General features: G+C 35.2%; 2 protein-coding genes across 4 annotated transcripts in view; one reads left to right on the top strand and one right to left on the bottom strand.

Moving 5' to 3' along the window:
• The window catches only part of LOC127871184 (guanylate cyclase 32E-like), a 43179-nt gene that overhangs the window by 1964 nt on the left and 13701 nt on the right, over nucleotides 1–27514 (bottom strand). The window contains exons 7-17 of the mRNA XM_052413926.1: nucleotides 27271–27370; nucleotides 26074–26146; nucleotides 24867–24981; nucleotides 23357–23686; nucleotides 22381–22452; nucleotides 11378–11576; nucleotides 9003–9152; nucleotides 8667–8838; nucleotides 8027–8167; nucleotides 2398–2521; nucleotides 386–629 (exon numbers count right to left, since the gene is read on the bottom strand). Of these exons, the coding sequence (XP_052269886.1) occupies nucleotides 386–629; nucleotides 2398–2521; nucleotides 8027–8167; nucleotides 8667–8838; nucleotides 9003–9152; nucleotides 11378–11576; nucleotides 22381–22452; nucleotides 23357–23686; nucleotides 24867–24981; nucleotides 26074–26146; nucleotides 27271–27370 (1720 nt within the window). The remainder of the gene's footprint in view (nucleotides 1–385; nucleotides 630–2397; nucleotides 2522–8026; nucleotides 8168–8666; nucleotides 8839–9002; nucleotides 9153–11377; nucleotides 11577–22380; nucleotides 22453–23356; nucleotides 23687–24866; nucleotides 24982–26073; nucleotides 26147–27270; nucleotides 27371–27514) is intronic.
• LOC127871186 (uncharacterized) lies at nucleotides 12547–21331 on the top strand. Of its 3 annotated transcripts, none has more exons than XR_008045198.1 (5): nucleotides 12547–12845; nucleotides 16430–16597; nucleotides 18666–18804; nucleotides 19525–19668; nucleotides 21124–21324. XR_008045198.1 is itself a non-coding variant. In XM_052413928.1 (5 exons), exons 1-4 carry the CDS (start codon nucleotides 15786–15788, stop codon nucleotides 19644–19646), a joined length of 507 nt encoding a protein of 168 aa, XP_052269888.1. In that variant the 5' UTR covers nucleotides 15761–15785; the 3' UTR covers nucleotides 19647–19668; nucleotides 21124–21331. The 3 variants fall into 3 exon arrangements, 1 of the variants encoding a protein (XP_052269888.1); XR_008045199.1 differs by lacking the exon at nucleotides 12547–12845 and adding an exon at nucleotides 12846–12941 and having other exon boundaries at nucleotides 21124–21326; XM_052413928.1 differs by lacking the exon at nucleotides 12547–12845 and adding an exon at nucleotides 15761–15863 and having other exon boundaries at nucleotides 21124–21331.

Raw genomic sequence — 27514 nt, 5'->3', positions numbered from 1 at the left:
AATCTTCAGTCCCACCAAACCGGTTACGCAGGGATCTGATGGGGAAGGTATGTACTATATTAAAACAGGGGAGATGAGGTATTATAATTAAATAGCGGTTAAGAGTTATTATGATAATTGAAGAGGGGGGTGGGCATGTGATATTAGAATTGAACATTAGAGAGTAGGTATAATTATTGAACAGGCGAACAGAGGTATTATAATTGATCAGAGGGAAAGAGGTGTTATAATTAAACAGAGAAAAGTATGTATTATAAGTGAACAGTGGAAAGGAAATTACTATAAAATTATGAAATTTCTTTTTTCAATTGTATTTTTCCATACGTTTTAACAAATGTAATGAATAATAACGCGATATGGATTTAAGTCGAATCAAAGCACACACCGGAATGCAGACCGATCCGCAACTTGAGTGTGTCGTTAGGTCTGTGACGTATCTTGAAGCGTTTTATTTCTTGAAGCATGCGCAGGGACATAGACGCTATCTCGCCCGCATGCAGGTCGTCGTTTCGCAAGGGCAGACCACTCACAACAAAATACGCGTCGCCAATTGTCTCAATCTTGTAGACGTCAAAGTTCTCCACGATGGCGTCGAAGCACGTGTAGAGGTCGTTAAGCATGCAGACGACCTGTGGGCAATCAAGGGCAACGTTTCAGAAAAATCTTACGACACATTTGATCTGTATCCGTTTGACATAGTTTAAGATTTAACGACTAAACCAGCGATTATGACTTGTGCTTCGCTTGAGTTGTTTATTACAAACTCATTACAATTACAAATAAATTATATTAACTGTAACAAAATATCACAAACGTGTTGCAATGTATACAAAATAAATGCTAAATATATATTTTATTATGCTATGGGTTTGTAATAAAAAAACTATAAAGATAATTGTGTACTGATGCTTTAATTAATTATGTGACTATTATATAAGAATGGTCTTTGAGTATAATTTAATCACAATGAGCTCTACTTTCTACAATTGACATTTGCTATCAAAGACCGACCGCCGCCCTACTATTCCCAATTGTGGTAATGTAAAATGAATCTGATTGCAATATCCCAAATATATCCTTTGAAAGGCAAACATGCTATTCGTTATGTATCGAGTAGAATTTGAAGTTTCTATTATTATTAGCTGGATAAACAAGACGAAGAATAAACATCCGATTTCTTTCTTTCTGCTGTGAAACAGAATGTCCTATCGCGTGATAGTCCGAATTATCGTGATAGTCCGAATTATCGTGATAGTCCGAATTATCGTGATAGTCCGAATTATCGTCGTGATTTGGCAGTAAATTTATAGCCGCGCGGGCCACTACGCCAATAAAAGAGTAGTGCGTGTTGTTTGGTCGTTAAGAGGTATGCGATATAATCAGACAATATGATTTGATAGCTGCCTACGCAAAATTTGTGGTTATTTAAGATATGCATTCAGTCATATAATATAAGCATACTGGTGTTCAATAAACATTACTCAATATCTATCCGTGGTATGTTTAGTTTTTTTCGCATGAACAGTTGACCTTCTGAATACACAATTGTGAACATAATAATTTTGTAAATATTGAATTTACGAATATTTTGTTCTATGCAGTTTAATCGAATATAAAATGTAACGTTATTGTGTTTTTTTTATGAAGTTCGCTTGCAGCGAAAACATAAAATGTAATTGTCATGCTGAAATTAAAACCTTCTTATTAAGAGAAATAACGCAAGTGTTAATGTTGTATGTACAAAAATGTAAGAGAAGGCCTCCGGACAAGGGTTGGCCAACGGACGGACACACAGACGGACCGACAGGCGAATAGATAGACAGTATGATTTAGATACAGTTCAGTTTAAGGTATTATTACTGCAATGCGACTTTTGGTTTTCTTTACTCACGCGACACAGATTCGAACAAGGAATATAATTAGAAAATAAACACATTCTGACGATGTTTAATCAAGAATGAGCACACAATGATGCATGCAGAGTGATGCAGATTAAGGAAGCACAACGACCGACGATCGACGCCGTACGTAGACTTATCACAATACATACCCTTGATAGCTTCGTGCTCAGGAGAGCTATAAACATGTTTGACCCATTCATGATTTCATTTTGATGCAATAAAAACAGATAAACAGGTATTGTTTTGGCTTCCCTGGAATTATTTTATTATGAATGGTACTAAAGCACACACATAAATACCGTTTATTGTGAGGTATAAGTTATTATTCTTTATTTTACTCTTCCGGAAATATAATACCACACATAAAATAATTATATATATATATATATATATATATATATATATATATATATATATATATATATATATATATATATATATATATATATATACAAACAGAAATGTGGATGCAACTGTTAATTGCATTGGTGATTACCTCCATAGGCGTGCTCTCCGCTGACAGGGCGGTAAAGCCCACGATGTCCGAGAAGTAGATTGAGACGCACTCGTAAACTTCCGGTACTACCGGCTCACCTTTCTTCAGCCGCTCAGCAACGAACCTGATGATTGAAAAATTCACTGATTTGTGCTTTATGAATTTATATTGTCATGCCCTAGATTGTTTATGTAAACATGTGTTTATGTACATGTACATTGTTCATTTTCACCGTTTATGTTGTGCATCTAAATGACTATGTCACTGTTATTTAATGCTTTTATTGGATGCTGTGTGGAAGTTAGAGCTGATAACAGCCGATGCCTACCTTTTGCGCTTCTTTATTATTTGTAATATCCTTTTTAAAAGTCTCATTGTATTAGCGTCTGTTAATATGGCAGCCATTTGCATAAACAGGAAGTTGATTTCCTGATGCTGACATAAGTGCACTCTGGGTAGTTTACAGTGACTACAGTATTTTTGACAGTTTAGTCATACGATATCATTTGTTAAATACTCATATTTCTACTTTAAAATTGTTTAATAAGGTAATAGTCATCTTTATAAATGATTTATTGATTTAATTGATATGTATTTGACTACTGTTTCATTGTAATATCGTCAGAAATATCATTTTAATATGAGTGACATTTACCGTGTCAAGAACGCTCAAATTCTATTGTGCGCTCTTGCGCGCTTTGCTGCGCGTTGTTTGTACGCTTTTTGTGCACAATTCATATGTGCGCTTTAATGTTATTATTGCACAACGTTATGTGTGCGCTTTTGGAGGGTATAAAAGGCACTGAAAATTCTCATTCGAGGACTCTGAACTTTGTTTTCCTAGGTGTGAGACCTATTTTCTTTTTCTTTTATGAGCATTTAAAATACAGTTTTCAATAAGATTTAGCTATTAAAATTAAGACTGAATTTTATAAATAATTTAAACTGCATTTGTCATCTTTTTAGGACATTATAAAATAGAGAGTGCAAATACTTAACATGACACATGTATATTGCTGTATTGTAATGTAACGGTTTGAGAATTAATCTGTCTGTTAAGAAATATATATATATTGAAAGTTGTTATTTATTTTATTTGTTATGAATGAATAAAATTTAGAAAGGTTATAAATCATGAGTTTGTATTTTTTTTGACAATTTTAAAACAACTGAATAGGCAAAATGTTATTCTTAGTTTACTGTTTATCAGAGTCCATTTTAGTTCTATGTTAAACTTGAACAAAAGCTTCAAGTTTGGAAAATTTGAAGAAATTGAAGTAAAATCACAGCTACCGCTCGGCTCGTGACAATATTGTTACACCGCGGTCACTCGTTTTACATTTTAATTCATGTTAGTCTAAAACTTAATTATTTCTATTATGACGCAATTGCAAACATATTGGATTTAGTAATAAATACAACTAAATGAGAAAATCTGTTTAGATTATATGCATGAGACCGTGCGCACTTGATACATTTGTAAAGTCAACACAACTGTAAAATCAAAATCGTTAAAAAAGTAAAATACGATCAATGCAATTCATATCATGTTGCGTTACAAAACAAAACGTTTCTTCAAGAATAGAACTAAGTATTGTATTGTAGATTACATGGTCCACATATTCAATCATATGCAAAATCAGTTTTGTCAGTTGGCATTTTACCGATGTTCGCAAATATCACATGGTAATCTAATATACTTTTTGGAATATGGATCATGTAGAAATATAATGTATTCAACTCGATGTTATTAAAGTTTGAACAGTGTCTTCCTTGATAAGCCTGTGCAGTGTCTTCCTTGATAAGCCTGTGCATTGTCTTCCTTTTTAAGCCTGTGCAGTGTCTTCCTTGTTAAGCCTGTGCAGTGTCTTCCTTGATAAGCCTGTGAAGTGTCTTCCTTGTTAAGCCTGTGCAGTGTCTTCCTTGATAAGCCTGTGCAATGTCTTCCTTGATAAGCCTGTGCAGTGTCTTACTTGATAAGCCTGTGAAGTGTCTTCCTTGTTAAGCCTGTGCAGTGTCTTCCTTGATAAGCCTGTGCAGTGTCTTCCTTGATAAGCCTGTGCAGTGTCTTCCTTGATAAGCCTGTGCAGTGTCTTCCTTGATAAGTCTGTGCAGTGTCTTCCTTGATAAGCCTGTGCAGTGTCTTCCATGATAAGCCTGTGAAGTGTCTTCCTTGATAAGCCTGTGCAGTGTCTTCCTTGATAAGCCTGTTCAGCGTTTTCCTTGAAAAGCCTGTGCAGTGTCTTCCTTGATAAGCCGGTACAGTGTCTTCCTTGATAAGCCTGTTCAGCGTTTTCCTTGAAAAGCCTGTGCAGTGTCTTCCTTGATAAGCCGGTACAGTGTCTTCCTTGATAAGCCTGTTCAGCGTTTTCCTTGAAAAGCCTGTGAAGTGTCTTCCTTGATAAGCCGGTACAGTGTCTTCCTTGATAAGCCTGTTCAGCGTTTTCCTTGAAAAGCCTGTGCAGTGTCTTCCTTGATAAGCCTGTGCAGTGTCTTCCTCGATAAGTCTGTGCAGTGTCTTCCTCGATAAGCCTGTGCAGTGTCTTCCTTGATAAGCCTGTTCAGTGTCTTCCTCGATAAGCCTGTGCAGTGTTTTCCTTGATAAGCCTGTGTAGTGTCTTCCTTGATAAGTCTGTGCAGTGTCTTCCTCGATAAGCCTGTGCAGTGTCTTCCTTGATAAGCCTGTGCAGTGTCTTCCTTGTTAAGCCTGTGCAGTGTCTTCCTCGATAAGTCTGTGCAGTGTCTTCCTTGATAAGCCTGTTCAGTGTCTTCCTTGATAAGCCTGTGCAGTGTCTTCCTTGATAAGCCTGTGCAGTGTCTTCCTTGTTAAGCCTGTGCAGTGTCTTCCTCGATAAGCCTGTGCAGTGTCTTCCTTGATAAGCCTGTTCAGTGTCTTCCTCGATAAGCCTGTGCAGTGTCTTCCTTGATAAGCCTGTTCAGTGTCTTCCTTGATAAGCCTGTGCAGTGTCTTCCTTGATAAGCCTGTGCAGTGTCTTCCTTGATAAGCCTGTGAAGTGTCTTCCTTGATAAGCCTGTGCAGTGTCTTCCTTGATAAGCCTGTGCAGTGTCTTCCTTGTTAAGCCTGTGCAGTGTCTTCCTCGATAAGCCTGTGCAGTGTCTTCCTTGATAAGCCTGTTCAGTGTCTTCCTTGATAAGCCTGTGCAGTGTCTTTCTTGATAAGCCTGTGCAGTGTCTTCCTCGATAAGCCTGTGCAGTGTCTTCCTTGATAAGCCTGTTCAGTGTCTTCCTTGATAAGCCTGTTCAGTGTCTTCCTTGATAAGCCTGTGCAGTGTCTTCCTTGATAAGCCTGTGCAGTGTCTTCCTTGATAAGCCTGTGCAGTGTCTTCCTTGATAAGCCTGTGAAGTGTCTTCCTTGATAAGGCTGTGCAGTGTCTTCCTTGATAAGCCTGTGCAGTGTCTTCCTTGATAAGCCTGTTCAGTGTCTTCCTTGATAAGCCTGTTCAGTGTCTTCCTTGATAAGCCTGTGCAGTGTCTTCCTTGATAAGCCTGTGCAGTGTCTTCCTTGATAAGCCTGTGCAGTGTCTTCCTTGATAAGCCTGTGAAGTGTCTTCCTTGATAAGCCTGTGAAGTGTCTTCCTTGATAAGCCTGTGCAGTGTCTTCCATGATAAGCCTGTGAAGTGTCTTCCTTGATAAGCCTGTGCAGTGTCTTCCTTGATAAGCCTGTGCAGTGTCTTCCTTGTTAAGCCTGTGCAGTGTCTTCCTCGATAAGCCTGTGCAGTGTCTTCCTTGATAAGCCTGTTCAGTGTCTTCCTCGATAAGCCTGTGCAGTGTCTTCCTTGATAAGCCTGTTCAGTGTCTTCCTTGATAAGCCTGTGCAGTGTCTTCCTTGATAAGCCTGTGCAGTGTCTTCCTCGATAAGCCTGTGCAGTGTCTTCCTTGATAAGCCTGTGCAGTGTCTTCCTTGATAAGCCTGTGCAGTGTCTTCCTTGATAAGCCTGTGCAGTGTCTTCCTCGATAAGCCTGTGCAGTGTCTTCCTTGATAAGCCTGTGCAGACCGTTTTTCCAGAGCGAGGCTAATATATGAGCCGTTTTATGTAGTCTCGTTCCACATTAGCCTGTGTCCGCAGAGGCTAATCCGGGACGACACTTTCCGCCTTAACTAGACCTGTAACGATTCACTCATCATTCGATTCGATTCGATTTCGATACCAAATGGTCCGATTCGATTATTTTCGATTCGATTCAAATGAAACTATTTGCAGCTTAATTTTCTATTTTATGTTTGGTTTGTCCACGGCATGAATAAATATGTTTGGTATTTGTTATTAACTTATTAAGTTATTATGTTGTACATTTGAAGTGTTAAATGTTTGAAATACAATTTAAAAACGTACATTGTTTTGTTAGTTACAAATTTATTGAACAAAACTTTCTGTTGAGTTATTCTTTTATAGCATAACATGCACAATGTATCACATGTGTTTTACAGAAACACAAAACAAAAACAAACATGTATCCTCCGTACACCTATTACCGGTGTACCCGAATTACCGGTGATATTTGTAAATACGCTACTACGTTACAGCACGCGCATTTTCATTTACAACTTTGAATGCTTAAGTCACCTGTAATACGGGTGCCCAGGATAAGTATATAAACATCGTCCAGTTGACTTCTTAACAAAATGCACACAGTTAAGTAAACAAGCCAACTGACTGATTTCTACTTACGTCAACAAAACACGTTTTTGAAGTTGCCTTTGTATCAGAACCATCGCGAAACCCAAAATGTTCCCATACTTTTGATTTTAACTTTGATGGTCTTTCAGCGTGGTTTAAGAAGCCATTTTACTGGCTGAAGTAATGCTCAGCATGTTATTCATTCATTCATTGGACGCCATATTGGCTACTGACCAATCACAAGACGTATTACAAATGACAAGAAAGTTTAGACGACGGATTTGAAAAGTAAGTTTTAAAATACCGAGCAATCGGGATTGCAGTGAATCGAATCGATATTAGCCGTATTGGTATCGAAATCGAATCGGCGGCGTTGAACCGGTGTTTCGATGCATCGAACCGAATCGTTAAAGCTCTAGCCTTATCTTGGTTTTTGCTAAGGAGAGACTGTCTTGAAACGAAAATTATCATAAAAGCGGAAAGTGTCGTCCCTGATTAGCCTGTGTGGACTGCACAGGCTAATCTGGGACGACACTTTACGTACATTCATTTAACCCCCTTTTCACAGAAAACGGCCATATGTATGTGTAATATCAATGGTGAAACAAATAAGTAACTAAATTAAGCACACAATATCAAAGGGTTATCAACGTTCTAAAGCACGATTTTATTAAATGAATGGAGATGGAAGTTACAAATTTAACTCGGAGTTTAATTGGACATGAGTTTTTGAGATTTTCTTCTCTTTCGCTTCACAAAACTGGCTATACACACACCTTTATCGCCTTTATCACGTGATCCATCTGAATATTAAGTTTGCTACATCTTGAGCAGCAAGTTCAATGTTACCTTGGCAAAACCCTAAGCAGCAGGTTCTATGTTACCTTGGCAACATCACGACAGCAGGTTCTCTGCTTCCTTGGCATTATCCTGAGAAGAAAGTTTCATGTTACATTGGCAACATACTACGAAACAGGTTCTCCGTTACCTTGGCAACATCCTAAGCAGTAGGTTCTCCGTCATCTTTTTCTCCTCGAACAGCAACTCTGTGCGGTCAGCGACCAGACTCTCCAGATTATTGGAGTATCGCTCCATCATGTACAGCATGTTGTCCAATATGTTTGACTTACTGAAACCAGGCAGATAATGTCAGATTTGCTGAAATAATATTCACGTGTTTTCAAATATGTTGGACGTGTGAACAGAAGTGAAAAACGATAGTTTTGGTAATATGTTTATTTACACTTGCTTAACCCTTTGCATGCTGGGTAATTTGTCTTCTGCTAAAATGTCGTCTGCTGAATTTCTAAAATAAGCATTTTCTTCATTTTTTTTCAAAGAATACTATCAGAATAGCAAACAGTTTGGATCCAGATGAGACGCCACGTTCTGTGGCGTCTCATCTGGATCCAAACTGTTTGCAAAGGCCTTTAAAATTCAGCTCCAGCGCTTTAAGGGTTAAAAGTTGCCGAAACTTAAAGACATTATTTAGTGATTTTGAATATTTTAATAGAACAATAATACTAAAAATAATAATGGTTATTGTTATTATAACTAGTATAATACTAATCATAATAAGTACAATATTCATTTGAGAGAACAAATGTTTATTATTCTAAGTCAATTACATTCCCTGCAACATCGGCTTCAGCTTCACACGGATGTCCTTGAATGTTGGTCTCATATCCGGATCTTCCGCCCAGCAGTCCCGGATGCAGTCGCTTATGTATGGCTCGCACGCCAGGTTTGCCATCTCCGGTCTGATCGAGGGACTCTCGCTCCGTAGTAGCTCAATGATTTCTAAATAAAACATGGCAATCGTGTCTTTCTATTACATGTCATACGGTATTTGGAGATTTCAAGCATCAGGACTATTTCTAAGAAACACGTTCAATAACAGCCGGCGTCTGGGTCAGGGTTAAAATGATTTAATGATAAGCCATGGTTAAAACAAGCTTGGCTACCTTTGCTGGAATACTCGGTGTCTCCCCACGGACCCTTCCGGCCTATCAGCTCGTGCATGATAAGCGAGAACGCGTACACATCCGCCTTTTGCGTGCCCACAGCCTCTCGGCTCGTGCTTCTGAGTACTTCCGGTGCGCGCCACACTAAGGCTGAGTTTGTATTAAAATAACTCTATTGGCATGATTATATTTGAAACGTTTCTAATGGTATTATAGTTAGCACAAAGGTCATACCAAATCAATAAGATGGTCGTATGAAATCCAAAATTCGTATAAATAAAATAAAAATATTTTTACTTTTAATTTAAATCGCATTTTCCATTTTGCCCCTTTCCCAAGTTGTTTGGCCGAAACATATCATGCTACTAAATCGCTGCATTACACCAAACAAACACGTCGTTTAACCTCAATAATCTCTGGATAGGAATTTTATAGATAGGTGTGTATTTGATTGCGTTTAGTGGCCAAAGCTTCTCAATTTAATAATGTCTGATCCGTTTAACTACAGTGGTCTTATCAAATGAACTGAATATAGTTGCTGCGTCAGGTCGGCTTATATTGTTGAAGGGACGCCTTTAGTTATTGAGGCAGGCTGAATGAACGTACCGGTGTAGAAACTACGTGCATTGCCCTTAACACAATTTATGGACAAAAAACTGATCTAAATTATTGTTCTAAAAGTTCATTGTGGGCAATAAACTTAAATTGTATTTGAAATAATGTTATCATTAATATGAATAACACATCTCAAAATGAATGTAAATGTTTTTATTTCGGTTGCTTATTCCAAATTGTTGGGCCAACAACCTCCAAGCAATTGATGAACTTGCTGTGGCCTAGGTTATTCTTTCAAATAAAGGCGTGTATTAAAAAGTTATTCAAACAAACAGCAGTGAACAAAGTGCAATCTAAAAAACATGCAATCCTGATGAAGGACATCATGGTCAATACAACTCTAAATCTTCAATAAACAAAGAAGATAGTGACATTACCGTACTCTGCCGAAACCTAATTACAAAATTTAAATAGGCTGAGTATTGCGTAACGCAAGATTTAACATGTTAGCACATGTTATCGATCATTGTAAGCAATTCTATTTCAATATTGTGTTCCTAGTAATTTTAACGACAATTCAGCTCTATCATTTGGATTCAACTATTACATCATGTCCACAAAAAAAGAACCTTGTTATATCATTTAGACAGTTGTGAACTAAAGATGTAATATTTATCTGGTAATGTGACGATGTTCTCAGCAATACAAAACGACCTTCTATGTGCTCTGTTACACCCAAATCACATGTTGTCGTGATTGTATTTACGCGTTAAGAAATAGTACAGTCTGAATTTTGAACGCAAAGGGACGAAATACATGAAATATCTCGTTTCTACAAACTCAAAATAGGGGTGTTTTTAATTCATTTTAAATAAAACTAGTTTGAGAGTATTCACATATACTGGATATTGCAAACTGTCAATCAATTAGCTGATTTTTCAAGTTTTTGTCTATATCAATCTACATCACATCACAATTTCTATCTACATCACGTAACAATCGGAAACTCTATACGGTTTCACTAAACTAATAATGCATGCGTGTAATGTATGCGAGCTGTAATTTTTAAATGGTGTCACAAAAACGACTGCTAAATTGGGTCGGTATAAGCATCTTGCGACGGAAAATTGAAAATCCTCAGTGGATTGAGTTTACCTATTATAAGGTAATTACATTACCGAATTTAAAGTGGACAAAACCTTTTTCCAAAAGCAATTAAGCAGTATGTAATTACGAATAAACTGGTTTAATATGTGGCCATACATCAGCAGGAGGCATACCGTTACGTAGCATGATGTCTATTACTTATAGCAAAACACCAATTGCTTACAGTTAATTTGCTATAATTTAGAGTGTTTTACATAATACAATGCTTGATTTACCAATGCGTATGCTAACACTTCGTATAAAGACAATACAACCGGGTTTTGTTGGAAATATTTAACTGTAATTTGTGACTCACACAAAAGCATATGTGATTCCTAATTAATTTCGTATGATGTCATCCTTAAGTATGTACAAATATTACCTTACTACACGCAAGCCTGGGTTAGGGTGTAACATTTTCAATATCTTTAATATGGCGTTGTTACATTTGATGGCGAGTTTAATTGAGCTTTCTGAACTATTTCAATATAAACCAATATAAATAAGAATTTTTAACAATGACATCTAATATAAGAGTGTGAATAAAATGTTAAACAATAAGACATTACTACACAAAGGAGAAATATATTTTCATAGTATTTCCGTAAATTTAGTTCTTTGATCTGAATCATTTTTCATATGACCTACGTTCGTTTTTTAATAAAGTGACATACTTTCATAGTAGTTCTGTGGGGAGGGCGACACACTTTCGTAATAGTTTTGTTGGTCCGGGAAGCTGCTAGCGCGCCCGTTTTCTAGCCTGTGCAGTCCAAAGTCCGTAACCATGAGAACCCAACGTGCGTCCACCAGACAGTTGCTGGTCTTCAGGTTGCCATGGTAATGGATCTCGCTGTCGTGGATAAATGTCATACCCTGCACGCGGAAGAGGAATTATGTGTACACATACTAAATAACGTTACACTTACGAAATTCTATCCTGAACAAGGACAATGCATTTGGTATTTTTTTTACTAAATAAATCAATAGTAACGAAGTTTGTCTACATAAACAGAGAATGAATAAAGTATACGCAAACTTAGTAACGTAAACATAATGAAGTTCAACACAGAGAAAACATACATTATACACACATAATAGCGCAATAATAACGACGTGCAACTTTACACGCGGAAAATGAATACTGTATTGACGCACAAAACAACTCAACAATAAAGAAGTTTTATCCTGGACACTTTAAATGAATACAATGTGCACTTGTTAAGGACATATCACTTTCTGAAATGATTGAAAATGCTTTGAAAATTGGATACCAATTTTTCTGCTACCTTTATAACTGTGATTTAAAATTAGTTATATATCAGTCACCACTGGAGTTTACAATATTAAACTGCATACTAAAATTGAATATGTCCATTAATTAGTTCTATGACCTGTGAAACAATAGCCAAATCGCTTTGCATCCAAACACAAATTGGAGACCAATTTGGCCCAAACTTTTTGTTCACACGTAAAAATGAACATCTGAAGAACAAAGTCTTAGAGAATTGTAATGTAATTTTCCCCCGTTGAGAAAAACAGCCCCTAATTAACACGTCTCACACTAATGACGTTCGGTATCGCCATTTTTTTCATTCATAACAAAATGTAAACAAACCAGCATGGCTCGAAAATGACACTAAAAAACTTTTTTGTACATCAAAACTACTCACATTTACAAAATATTAACTGTTATGAAAAATGCATACCTTGAAATGAACGATCACAACATATTTCTCAGCTATGACGCCTAAATAAACACGATGAAAAATTTACATGACGATGGTTTTCCATTTTTACAACCGTATAACTGTATTAATACGCCGCACGCATCACGAACGATAACTCTGTATGTTGTTGTTGTTGTTTTTTATAGAAAAACACTAAAAATGTGATAAATACATCATGCATACAGGGTTTTCTGATGTCTATTTGCATTTTATTCGTAATATACTTAAATTAATATCCAAAAAACACAAATTAGCTGCTTTTCAATTTTTTTGTTTAAAGATTTTATTTTCTTGCACGAACATCCGGGTTTTTAAAATGTATGTCATTCGGTCCACTTCCGACGATGTTAACAACAGTCAATAACAAGTGTTATCGACAAATTGGTGTTGGTGAGTTAACCTGTTTTGGATCAAGGTAAGTTAATCATTGAAATACGTTTATTAACTAATATAAACATTATTCTACCAACCGTTTAATTCTTTTGTGTTTCCATGTTTCGATTTACGTAAGGTAAGTTTCACCGTGTATCATAACGTAAAATTACGTGAATGAAAATTGAGAAAAGCATGGTGGATCATACGTGTCACAGTGTGTAGCGAATTCGACTAAGATATTGTTTAGTGCTTTAAACTTCATTTTTTGTGTACTCTTGTGTGTTACAATTGTTTTAATTATGGCTGTAATGAATAAGGGAAAGTCTGGAAGAAATAGAAGGTTGTTTGGACAACCTGTTGGCCGCAACAGTCACAAGAATAAGAGAAAACAGTCAGCTTTATTTCGGCACATGAAAGAAAAATACAAAACTGGTGTTGATAAACATGTAAGTCCATATCAAATAGTGACAATTACAAATAATTGTGGAACAAAGTTGGTAGTGCGTCGCATAAGATGCAATTCTGCGGGGAGCAGCAGGCTACTAAAGAGTGGTAAGAATAAATTGAAATTTAAAATGAATAAATACAAGAAAGAATTGACAGGTAATCGTGTCATAAATTTAGATTGTTTGCAAGAACATATATCTAGCATTACAGCGCATGTATGTTTGTGCCCCAAAGCAATTATTATTGCAACAAAAAATGAAAGCCCCATGACTCTTAAATATGAAAAGTGCAAGAGTGGACTTTTTAGCATTTTGATGGCCATATGTGCTGGATGTAACAAAGAGTTCAAACTTGAAACAAGTAAAAGACAGGGTAATGGACTTTTCGACGTTAATGTTAGAGCTGTTTGGGGAACTATGGCAAGTGGAGGAGGTGCAACTGACCTGCAAGAACAATTAAGCACTTTAAATATACCTCCTTTAACATCAAATATGTTTTCTAGCTTGGAACACACTATTGGTGAATGGTGGTCAAAGTCCATTAAAGATGAAATGTTGAAGGCTGGTGCAGAAGAGAGGCGTAAAGCTATTGAAAAGGGGCATTTTCATGAAGAAATCCCATATATTACTGTTATTTGTGATGGTGGGTGGTCCAAAAGGACACACAAACACACATACAACGCATCAGGTGGTGTAGCTGTTATTTTCGGAGCAGAAACAAAGAAACTATTGTACATTGGTGTCAGAAATAAATATTGCATATTGTGCTCTAGGGCAAAAAACATGAATACTGAAGTTAAACCACATCAATGTTTTAAAAATTGGCATGAAAGTTCTCAGGCAATTGAAACAGATATCATAGTTCAGGGCTTCCTTGAAGCAGAATCAACACATGGACTGAGATACATTTACATGATAGGGGATGGAGAAAGTTCTGTGTATCCCCAACTTCAAGAACAAATTCCTGTATGGGGTAAAAGTATAAAAAAACTGGAATGTGCAAACCACACGTGCAAATGCTTAAGAGCAAACCTGGAAAAGCTTGTGGCTGAAAAACCTCACCTAAAAGGAAAAGGAAAACTTACAAAACTGAATCGGGTAAGGCTCACAACCGCTGTGAGATGCGCTATAAAAATGAGATCTTCCGAAAATGACTCTAAACAATTGAAAAAAGACATTATAAACTCTATATATCACATTTTAGGCTTTCATGATAAATGTAGCAATTTCTGCACCAAGAAGATTGAAAAAGAAAACATTGACAGTGTTGAACAATTAACCAATGAAAATGGAGATAATGATTACTTTAATGAAATTATAGACGAACAATATGAATTTTGGAAATTGCCTTCACATCTTGAAATGGAAAACAGCCGAAATGCATTAAAGAAACAGTGTCAAAAGGCGGAAATAACAGAAGTAGTAAGGGATGTGCAAGTATTTTTAAACCGAATTGCAAACAAAAGCGATCGTTTGATATGAAATTTTACCACCAATTTATGCGAAAGCTGGATGTCAATAAGAGCAAAATTTGATGGAGGAAAGGTTGTGAATCGATGTGGAAGAGGATCTTGGCACGCACGATGTTTTGGTGGTGCTTTGCGAAAAAACCTGGGTGAGGAATGGTCTGTAAGAACATTTAATCATGTAACCAAAGAACAAGGTGGACAGTATTTTTTTGAAGCTGTGCACAGACAAACAAAGAAAAATTATGCAGGTGCCAAATATCAGGCTAAACCAGAAAGTAAATCATTAAGACGTAAACGAATATTTCAAAATTTGAAGGAAAACACTTGTAAAAAAGCTAAAATTAACTATGGCAGCAATTTAGATGATTCACCTGATGTACCAGCAGACCAACTCAAAATTGTGTGTGACCAATTTTATGAATGTCAAATATTAAAAACAGATACTGAAATAATCGATATTGAAAAAAAAACCATTAATCAATCCCAATCAGAATTGTGGAAAAAAGAAAGAAGTATTAGGCTAACTAGCTCCAACTTTGGAAAGGTTAATTCTCGCCGCAACACAAATGTATCTACAGCTTTAGTAAATAATATGCTGTATTCCAAATTCTCTGGTAACATCCATACAATAAGAGGACTGGCACAAGAGGACAATACTATAATAGAATATAAAAATGTTAAAGGAAATGTTGAAGTGCAGAGAACTGGATTGAGAATTTGTAAAGAACACCCCTTTCTAGCAGCTTCAACTGATGGAATTGTCTTATCAAAAGAATCTAAAGGACTTTTGGAAATAAAGAATCTGCTGCAAACAAATTCATATTTAATAAAAGAAGCTGTGGAAAAAGTGCCAAATTTTTGTTTGGAATGTGTAAAAGGGAAAATTCAGCTTAAAAAACCCATAGCTTTTATTACCAAATTCAAGGACAATTAAATATCTTTGAAAAACCATGGTGTGATTTTGTGGTAAGACGATCAAAACCATATGACAGGTTCATTGAACGAATACAAAGGAACTGTAAATTATGGGAGACGCAAATGTTACCCAAATTGCTAGCCTTCTATATGAAGTTCATGCTTCCTGAAATAGCCCTCCCAAGAATGGGAACATATACTGGAATTAGACAACCAAACAAACCATGGGTAAGTGTTGTCTACATTTATATGTTTTATGCTACCCCCTAAATTATTTTTGTGGGTATCATATATTTATCTGTCTGTTTGTCTGTCTATCTTAACAACAGTTACTAAATAATGTAATTCAATGACCTTCAATGGAAGATTCACTACCAAGAGGAGATAAACATACTATCAGCTTGTCCTAGTCTGATGATTTGTAACAAATGTATGTCCCTCACAAAGTTACCTTAAATTTTATATATATATATATATTTGTGTTTAAATATTCCTTTCTGGGTTATGCACTGACATCAATTTTATAATTTAGCTTTTTCCTAATACAATTACATTCTGACATATTTAAAGAAAATTAAATTTTATAACAATGCAACATTTGATGAATTTTATAATAATACAGAATTTCACATTTTTAATTAATGATTTTTATTAAAATAAATTAAATTTTTCATATATTATTTCATCTTTATGGTTTAGTGTTATGCAGAATTCGGGAACATGAAAAGGGTAAACATTATGTAATACAGAACTTTAAGATATAAGTTAATAAATGTTTATTTACTTCATTTCAGTTCATTCCTAGTCAACGAGTTGAATTGACGAAGACAAAATGTACAAGTGTTTCCAAGCCATTAGTAAAACCGTCAAAATTGGTAGTACATGTAGATGATCAAATAGCGGGTCCATCCCATCTATGCGATGATACATTGACTGATGTAAATAACAATTCAACACCAAAGGTATATAATATATATATTTATGATTTACTATTATTGACAAAACAATTTTTTAATAAAGATTTTGGTAATTTTGGTGATGCTTTCAATTTAATTTTAGTAACATAGTGAAATATTTAATAATGTACATTGAAAAAACTTAATTACCATCCATGCTTTAAAAGAAGTTACATTAGATACACTGTTACTCCAATATATCGCGGATGACGGGGTCCAAGCCATGCAACAGCGTTATAAACGGCAACATTTGAAAACCTAATGACTAAACGATAAATAGTTCGTAATGAAACATTTATATTTTTGTCACTATGTTTTTAATGGCAAATTATGTGTAAAACAACAAAAGTCAATTGACATATGCATTTTTAGAAAAATAAATTAAATTCCTCATATGCAAACTGTAAAAATTATAAATTAGTAAAAATGTAGGCATATTTAAATGTGGATTGTAGATTTTCCTTGTAACTTAGTCAAATAATCATCTAAATTACATTTATTGTTGGTTGTTATTAACTCATCTTGCTAAGATAATTAATAACTTACAGCAAAATATCATTTTTATGTCCCCGGATTGATTGATCAGTAGTATATTGTTTTTGGCCTGTATGTCTGTCATTGTATGTGTGCCAATACAAAAGCTTAACCTGTCCTTGGTTATGATTTTTGAAATATTTAATATAGCAACTTTATATTTGGCATGCATGTTTATGTCATGGAGCTTCTGCACATTTTGATTGTTGAAATGTTAAGGTCATCCTTGAAGGTCAAAGGTAAAATATATGGGTTCAAAGCACAGTAGGGCCTAGGGGGCATTGTGTTTCACAAACAAAGCTCTTGTTTTAATGTACAGAAATTATTAAAGTAATCATGGTTATCGCTGTATGAAGATGTCTGTATTTGTAATTACTCACTATATTTATACCCCCTTCGAAGAAGAGGGGGTATATTGTTTTGCACATGTCGGTCCGTCTGTCCGTAGGTCTGTCTGTCCGTTCACCAAATGGTTTCCTTATAATAACTCGAGAACGCTGAGGCCTAGGATAATGAAACTTCATATGTACATTGATCATGACTGGCAGATGACCCCTATTGATTTTCATGTCCAAGGTCAAGGTCACAGTGACTTGTTTATTTGGCAATTAATGTTTATGTTGATAGCAAATAGAATTTAATGTTAGTTGAACATGCATGTATTCTGATTATTCATGTATACATTTTTTTACCTCATCTGAGCACAATGTGCTCATGGTGAGATTTTGTGATCGCCTTTTGTCTGTTGTGGGGCGTGCGTCGTTTACATTTGCCTTGTTAACACTCAAGGTCGCAGTGGTGTAGTGGATATGGTGTCAGCCTAGTGACCTAGTTTGATCCCACTGTGGGAGCGTTCTTTACATGTCCCTCAAAGACACCAATTACTGGTTCTTGGCCCAGGAAACGGACTCAAGAGCGTTTATATAAGCCTTAGGCTTTAGATGCAATCTATCTAAAATAATAGGTTTAATTAACACTCTAGAGGGCACATTTATGTTCCATCTTTATGAAATTTCATCAGATGATTGGTGTCAATGATATCTTGCATGATTTTTAAAATAGTAAGGGTTGCTTTAAACACATGTCCACCAGGGGGCGGGCGGTGCATTTTTCCTTTTATGGCTATATATGGCTTTAGTAAAACATTGCTATCAATATAGGCCACATTTATTGACCGATATTCATGAAAGTTTGTCACAAGAATTGTCCTAACAATATCTCGGATGAGTAAAAAAATTGTTCCAGTTGGTTGAAAAACATGGCCACCTGGGGTTGGGTCATTTTTCCTTATATGACTATTGAAAAAACTTGTTTGCACTTTTTATGTCACATGTATTGTCCAATCTTCATGAAACTATTTCAAAATGTATCCGGTATGTTGAAAAAGACCACCATGGTGTTCACTATTCATGAAAGTTGGTTAGAACATTTCTTATAGTGACATTTTGGGATGCACAGGCCAGGTCAGTTCCTTTCACTCTCTCGTGAGCAACTTTGGGCCTTTCAGGCCGTCTTGTTTATAAATAAAATGTTATTATAGGAAGTTTGCACCAATAAAAGGACTGGTCGATGCAGAACAGCAAAGTTTGTTGGTCGACAGATTCGACACAAATGGATTGTTGATAAGGAAACCAAAAAGAGCAAATGGTATATTGGAACAGTGATAGATGTAGTATCAGGTAATTATATTATAAATATATAATTGTTTAATCAATTAATTTAACTCTTTGCCCCGCATACAAATTAATGTGGCTTGCAATATACAACCTTTGAAAACATGGTTACTAAAAGAGAAATATTTCATAATGACCAATATCTCATTTTTCAATACCTTTTCAAAGGGCTAATGATGTATAAAAAAACCTAATATAGCACATATATGTACATGTATACTAAGGCTTGTAATTATTATGTTTTATATACCACTGTAATAATTTCACATTAATTTACCAATTGTCCTGTTATAAACAAGGATATTAAAAAAAATTAACTAATGTATGCAAAATAAAAAAATTATTTATGATAAACTGCTTATTTATGAAAATAAGTCTTTGTTACCATCAATTTTTATATTGAAAAAGATGATATTATTAAAGTTTGTGATAAAAGTAGCAATTGTTAATTATTATTAATTTTTTTTAAATACTCATGATGCGCAATTTATTATTTTCTCACAATAGGCTATCTTGCAATTTTATATAATTTATTGAAGGTTTTCAACCTGCAAAATTGTTTCAAGTAGAAATTAATTTTACCGTATGGAAAATAGAAAGCCATAAGAAAATAAGAATTCGCAAATGCTGATTTTTTGTATTTTTTTTCCACATACCTATCCTGAAGATTCTTCAGATGCCTTTTGTATTTGGAAAAGGATTGAAATATTTAATGCGTTTGTTTAGGAAAAGACGGTGATCCACAAGCGGTACATGAAGTCCTGTATAAAGGAGAAGACAGCCCATATGAGGTGGACGGTCTTCAACGGGATTTAGATGAAGGCTCGTTGAAGTTCGTTGATATATAGACAAGAAAACATTGCGAAAAAGGTATATTTATTTGTCATTAGGTAAATTGATAAATCAGTTATTAATATATTAATTGGCATGGAAATTTCAGAAATGTGCTATTTCTCAAAATTAAATGAAATGACATAAAACAATAATAGCATATATGGATAGTGCCATCTCAATGGTTTGAAGAAACACTGAACAAAGTCAAAATTGGATGAATTTGAATGCCTCCAGTGTTGCTCCAATCCAATACTTAAATGTAACCAATGGAATAAAAGTATAAATAATTTAAAACTTTAATTTTTCCTTTTTGTCAATATTTATTATAAGTGTTTAAGGCACTTGACATGACATGGTCTCTATCTGCATGGATTGAAATCTTTGTATGAACAATTTGTATGCCCCCGGCGTGGTGCCATATAGCAGTAGAAATGTCCGTCAGTATGTCCGTTCGTCTGAAAATTTTAACATTGGCCATAACTTTTGCAATATTGAAGATATCAATTTGATATTTGCAATGCATTTGTATATCATGGATCTGCACATTTTGATTGGTGAAATGTCTAGGTCAACGTCATCATTCAAGCTAAAAGGTCAAATATATGGGTTCAACACAACGCATTAGGGGACATTGTATTTCTGACAAACACATATTTTGTTTAATCCTTGTATGACAAAGTTGGATTTGTGGCATCACTAAAGCAACCTTAATTGCATGTTACAATGCTTAATCAAGTGGTGTATTATTTCATCATCAATTTCGCATTTCATTATGACAAATACTAGTAATGTGCTGTTTACCCTATATAAATAAATTTAAAAAAAAATTAAGTGCACATGTATTACAATTAGTGTATATGTAGTGTGAAGGCAAAATGGTAGAATAACAAAATGAATACATTCAATGCATGTACAAATTATTACAAAATTTAGTAAAACCTGCAATTAAGAGATAATGTAATAGGTTTATATTGTTGTAATGTAACATTTATTGAAACATGTTGAAACAGTGTACAAAACTATAATGAAGATGTATTTGTGAAACACTATGTCCCCCAATATATTTTACTTTTGTCCTTGAATGATCACCTTGACCTTGAAGTTTTACCAATTAAAATGTGCAGATCCATTAAATACACATGCATGCCAAATAGCAAGTTGCTATCTTCAATATTGCAAAAGTATGGACTATTTTAAAGTTTGTTTGAAAAAAAACACATGGCAAAAACAATATGTCCCCCAGTATTATGTGGGAAACATAAATATATTATTAATATACACAAAATCATGCTTTCCACATTTTTGTATATATATTATATTTTTAATAATTTGTCATTTCTGGCCCACCATACTTTTTCAAGAGAACTATTTTTTGACTCCATTTGTTTACATTTTGTTCTTAAAAAATGACTTTATAAAGGAGACTTTTTTAAGTGTTTCTAGTGAATTATATTTAATAATACTCTAACATAATGTTCTACACTGGTATAGGTTCCAGCTGCTGTCAGTGGATATATGAATACACAAAGAAAATAAGGACTTACAACTCCCAAGAAGAAAGTGGTTTATGAGGTGAAAAAATGTTATTATTGACTATTTTTGAAAGATTTATTTACAAATGGTGCATGTATCACTGAAATATATGTTATTTTATTTGTACATATTGTTCCAAAATTAATATAGAATGCATATATAAGAAATTTTTAGTTTAAATTACCCCACCCACTTTTGACCATTTGAGGAAGTGATATGCCCTTAAATCATGCAACATATCGCTAAGATCTATTCTTCACACAGTGAAAGAATAATGTGTACGCAAACTTAAAGGGGCCTTTTCACAGATTTTGGCATATTTTGAAGTTTGTCATTAAATGCTTTATATTGATAAATGTAAACATTGGATCTTAAAAGCTTCAGTAAAACATCAAGAATAAAATTAAAACAAGAAAAAAAAGTAGCCGGTACCAGGGCTCGTACCAGTGACCCCCGGAGTCCTGGAGTTATTCTTAAGTAAAAACGCATTAGCCCTCTCGGCTATTTCGCCGAGTAAACACACAAGAAGTATTTTATACTTTGTATAAGCAAACTTCGTAGTTTCGTAAATTCAAACGACAACAACATAACTCTCAAGATTATTCAATCGTATCGTGTTGCAACGCTTTATAATTTTTAGGTTTTCAAATCGTCAAAAGATACATATAATGACTATATTGGACTATGGTAAATGTTCAGCAATACTTTTTCCTCACAAATATCATAACTAAAACGAAAATATGCAAATCTGAAACAACTTTTTTTTCAATTTTGTCAATTTACCAAACCGTGAAAAGATCCCTTTAATAACGCAACAATTATGAATTGCTACCCTAACACCGAGAAGGCATGAAGTAAACGCAAAGTAAATTACGCAACAATTACGAATTGCTTCCCTGAACACAGAGACGAAATAAGGTTTACGCACAAGAAATTACGCAACAATTACGATTTGCAACCATACACACAGAGAAGACTTAACGTATACGCACACTTAATAACGCAAAAACTACGAATTGTTACCCTTTACAAAGAGAAGGCTTAAGGTATACGCACCCTAAATAACGCAACAACTACGAATTGTAACCTTGTACACAGAGAAGACATACGGTATTAGTCGAAACAGCGCTTGATTTAGGTTTGATTATCATTTTACAACTAGCATATACTAAACATATAAGGTTCAGCATCTTGAAACTTGTCTAAGAAACTTACTTTGATAAGGTCGGACACCAGAGAGGATATGAACATATCATCCAGACTGAAATCTTCATTATTCAGAATGTCCTGAAGAAGAAAAAGATTAGAAGCGGGCATTTGTAAGCATTGATTGCATGTTTCGTAAATAGTTTGTGGACACAGCATTGTTTATATGTTACACGTTGATTGTTATGCGTACACAATTAAATATCCAAATCTTTTTGTTAATGTCTCTTGACAGTTTTGTAAACTTATTTAAAATATAATAATGATTATAATAATTCGCTTAGTGCACATATGTTTATAAAAGAGTCGAATTGTCAGCTTGCCTCATTAGAAATAGCATACGTCCTATTATCTGAAATAGGATTAAGCACTAGTGTTTGCACCAGTAAAATATCTGCGAATCCCTCGACTATCTTTCGTGAGAACAAGGCGAGAAGGAATTTACTTAAAACGCATCTAGATTTATCAAAAGAAACAGATCGGAGATATTGTTCACAAATTAAGCATGCTCTTGTTTAATTTACAAGATAAAATCTATATTGGTATTGACAAGATAAATAGTCACATCATTTCCGAATAGACGTTCTTCGGAGTGTGCTATATATAAAATGCTTATTAAATTTCACACTTCATGCGTCATGGGTAGTCTCTTTTCTAAACTTGATATGTTGTTTGATTTTGAAACAAATATAGGATTTTTGTTAAGAGAAAACTACATTTAAACACAATTATACTGATGAGTAATTCGTCGAAACAAAGACAAAACAAAACACTCGAAGATTATTTGTTTATACTTTATGTTGTCTTTAACACAATGCTTTCAAGTCCACAAAAGTTCCGTTTATGAACGAATTGTGACAGCGTTCTATTTAACGACGAACAGCAATATAAAAAATGTGTAGAGTTCCGCATCACAAATATTTTTACACCTAGCGTTTCGAGATAACGTCATCCCCGCAGCACATCATGTCGTCTTCTGACTTACTTGTAAGCTGCCCCTCTGACAGAACTGTGTCAGGATGTACACGTGAGGGGACTCCACGCATGCGCCGATGAAGCGAGCCACGTTGTCATGGTTGAGCTCCTTGCGAAGCTGCAACTGCTTCTTGAGATCTCGGTCGATCTCAACGTGGCGCCTCGAGATGTGCTTTATGGACACCACAGTGCCTTTGTAGCAGCCGATGAGGCAGCGCTGGGCCCTGGCGCTGCTGAACGAGCTGTCACGCTTGACTTCCTCACCAAGCAGCGTGGTTCGCTCCGACTCGTTATCGTAGGAAAATATGAACTTGAACGGATGGCTCTTGGACCTTTTCTTCTGAAACCATACCGAACGCTGTTTTTTTGTATAAGCCTCATTATGAGAAAACCGGGCTGTGCGTTAAGTGTCGTCTCCACTGTCTAATATGGGACGACAATTTCCGCCCAATCGCGATTGTAGCTAAAAAAGAGACTTCATTCAAACGAAAAATACCATTTTATCGGAAAGTTTCGTCCCTGATAAGCCTGTGAGAACCCATAACGCCTATGACTCAAGCCCTGTTCTCATATAACGAGGTTCATATTGTTTATATTTTGTAATTATGCATGTATTTATATGTATTATATATTATATTTATGAAACAAATCTCATTTAAAACGATTGGAAGAATTTGCAGGCATGATAAAAAAAACAATATAATAGTATTGCATTTATCAATTATATAAACAAAACACAACAACTGGGGCTTTCATTTCTAAGAATGAATATAGACGAACATCGTAGATTTACGTAACATAACATGCAACGAGAAACATATTCGTACCCTGACTTCGTATATGCAATCTGGACCAACAGTGAATGCACAGGCATTAAGCCACGTTTTCCCAGACTTAGGGTAATTTTCCTAGAATGTTCAATTAGAGTTATCTGCTGACTATTTTTGAAAAAAAAAAATTAAAACAAGTTCCCTTATGACAAATGACAGCATTATTTACTGAGAGCACCAACAAACACCAATCATTAATTCGAAAGCGAATTTAATTTGAGAGTATTGAATTGTACACTTTGATTTCGATCTTTTTTTTAATAGAGCCGGACGGCACATGCTTATCGAAAACAAAACTTTACGCTATGCATTAAGCCACATAATTTTGTCAGATTACGGCTACTGCTATACATGTGGCCCTTTATTATTAACAACGAGCCCATGTATTGATAATCCATATATGTGTTTGGACTTTATATGTATTGCCAATGTTATAGTATGAATGTTAATTTGTAAATCATTTGAAAATCAAATCTCAGTACACATACGTTATGATAAAGGTTCTTATGGAGGATTCCGCATTGTTTTATATATATATATATATATATATATATATATATATATATATATATATATATATATATATATATATGATTTTCCTTCCCGTTTGTTCAGTTTAAGCTGTTCTTTTATACATACAAATCCGTCCCTTTCTGTTTATTTTAAACTTTAGTGGAATTGTAATAGTACCTTCTTCATGTTAGGTGGTAAGAGGTTCTCATCCACGGACTGCACGAGCGGGGCGATGTCCTTGAAATCAACCTTCCACAACAGACGGGCCAGCTTCTGCTCGTACATGTAGTGTCTGAAATAGGACATGAAATGTCTAAAAACAGGTACAGGTAGTGTCTGATATAGGACAGGTAGTGTCTGAAATAGGACATGAAATGTCTAAAAACAAGTACAGGTAGTGTCTGATACAGGACAGGCAGTGTCTGAAATAGGACATGAAATCTCTAAAATAGTACAGAAAGCGTTTGATATAGGACAGGCAGTGTCTGAAATAGGACAGGTAGTGTCTGATATAAGACATGTAGTGTCTGATATAGCACATGTAGTGTCTGATATAGGACAGGTAGTGTCCGAAATAGGACATGTAGTGTCTGATATAGGACATGTAGTGTCTGAAATAGTACATGTAGTGTATAATATAGGACAGGTAGTGTCTGAAATATGACATGTAGTGTCTGAAATAGTACAGGTAGTGTCTGATATAGGACAGGTAGCATCTGATATAGGACAGGTAGTGTCTGATATAGGACAGGTAGTGTCTGAAATAGGACTGATAGTGTCTGATATAGGACAGGTAGTGTCTGATATAGGACAGGTAGTGTCTGATTTAGGACAAACAGTGTCTGAAATAGGACAGGTAGTGTTTGGAATAGTACAAGTAGCGTATCAAGTATGGCATCTTGTGTCTGAAATAGTACATCTGCAACAGGGACACAAAGAAATGATAAATGATAATCAGAATTGAGATATGTGCATATGGTTACTCTGGTAGTGTCTGAAATGAGCTGAAAGAACACAGGGCATAAACAAAGGAAACGAGTGAATGGTTTTAACGTTGAAAACAAAATTTCCATAAAATGATATTGTTTTCACGATCGTTGTGTCCGCCTCCATTTCTCTAACAAATTGACAGGACATGTGCGAAAAGATCATAAATATGTTAATTAGCAAATTGTCATTTTATATAGCGGCGGATAAGGTATCTGGACTAGATCTATATTTAATAGCATCATCCCCGTATTTCACATTTGAATTTGAAACGCAAATAAATCTATTTGAACCCGGTGATCTATGTCCAGAAATATTGCAAATAGAAAATTGACTTAAGTTATCAGCTGTTTATAGCCTCCTAGCGAGATCTCTCGGGACGCTAAATCTCAATTACCTCACACCAAAGCCGGCTGCTATCCCGACAATGACCGCAATTGCTATGACAACGGACAGAATCGTCCAAAGTGCTGAAACAGACCGAAAATCCACATGTGAACATTGCTAGTTTAAATGGACTCGTTCTCAGTTTGAGACTGCTTTTGAAGTATGTAAGTAAATACCTTAAATAGCTAGACTTTGTATAAAAAAATTATAGACCTAAATTATATTTTGAAAAATGAAATTTAACACAGACATTAGTGTGTACCCAGCGTCACTTGAGCGATTGTCGTTGGGATAAAAACGCTATTGGATGAACCACTCGGTTCTTTAAACTTCGTGCACCTTATTCGATACAATTTTATCAGATTGTATTCACAAAATATATAACATTGATGAACAAAAAAATAGAATAAATGTTTAGAAAAAGTAGTGCTAGAGAATAAACGAACGAATAGTTTTATTTCATGACAAATTTGTCTGATGGGCAGGAGAAATCTCATTAATGTAAACAATGCATCAAGTTCTTTACAGGTTCGTTCATACGACATATATAGCAATTTTGGCGGTTCAACAAATAAGAGTAACCCTGTCGGTATCGGCGAAACGTGGTCTTTATAAATTAAAGAAACAGTATTTGATTTTGTTAACCTATTTATTTTAGCTCGATTGCATTTCTATGCATTTCTAAGCCTTATGATTATTTGCAACGCTTAAGGTTCCGTTTCCTTTGATTTGAATTGGTCCTGAGTGTCTCTTGGGGAGATCTATAGAACGCCCCCACGGTTGGGATTGAACCCGTTATCTCCCGTTCGCTCGGCGAACACCATATCCAAATCGCCACAGCGCTTTTATTATATGGATTGATGGTATCATAAAAAGATTGTTACTTGATTTAAAATAAATTTCCCTATGTTTATGTTGGTTTAAGATTGCGAAAACCTAATGTTGTTAAATTCTCGCTTTCGCTTTAAAACTTTATATATTTTATACTAATATTAGTTGTCCATCTTCTGCATTTTTTATGAAAATAAACTCATTCCGAATTATTCAATCGTTTCGCGTTTGTAACGGGTTATAATTTTCACAATTTAAAATTATCATAATTCATATATGAAGCCGTATAGTATAGAAATATTAGTAGCATATTGCATGTACATATACAGACAGGAAACTCAAACATTTTGCGTTGAAGTCAAAAGCACAAACTCACGTGACTTGTGCTCGCACTTCTCTCCGTGGAAGCCGCATTTTGGCTCGTCTCGAGGCGGGCCGCCGTTCCTCCACTTGATATCCCGGAACAGGTTCAACTCCTACAAGAATGACAAGATGATGGTGACATCATATGACATAGGGGTGAAACAATAGGTTCAACTCCTACAAGAATGACAAGATGAGGGTCACATCATATGACATGGCAGTGAAAGAATAGGTTCTGCTCCTACACGAACGACAAG

This window comes from Dreissena polymorpha, chromosome 3 (genome assembly GCF_020536995.1).
Source record: "Dreissena polymorpha isolate Duluth1 chromosome 3, UMN_Dpol_1.0, whole genome shotgun sequence".
Classification (NCBI taxonomy): Eukaryota; Metazoa; Mollusca; class Bivalvia; order Myida; family Dreissenidae; genus Dreissena; species Dreissena polymorpha.
Note: the sequence above shows the minus strand (reverse complement) of the source record. Positions and strands in the feature narration are given on the sequence as shown.

Coding starts and splice junctions, on each gene's coding strand:
- LOC127871186 (XM_052413928.1), top strand. CDS start 15,786: ATGAAGTTCATGCTTCCTGAAATAGCCCTCCCAAGAATGGGAACATAT. Junction 16,598..18,665: donor ATAACAATTCAACACCAAAG/GTATATAATATA, acceptor ATGTTATTATAG/GAAGTTTGCACCAATAAAAG. Junction 18,805..19,524: donor AGTGATAGATGTAGTATCAG/GTAATTATATTA, acceptor GCGTTTGTTTAG/GAAAAGACGGTGATCCACAA.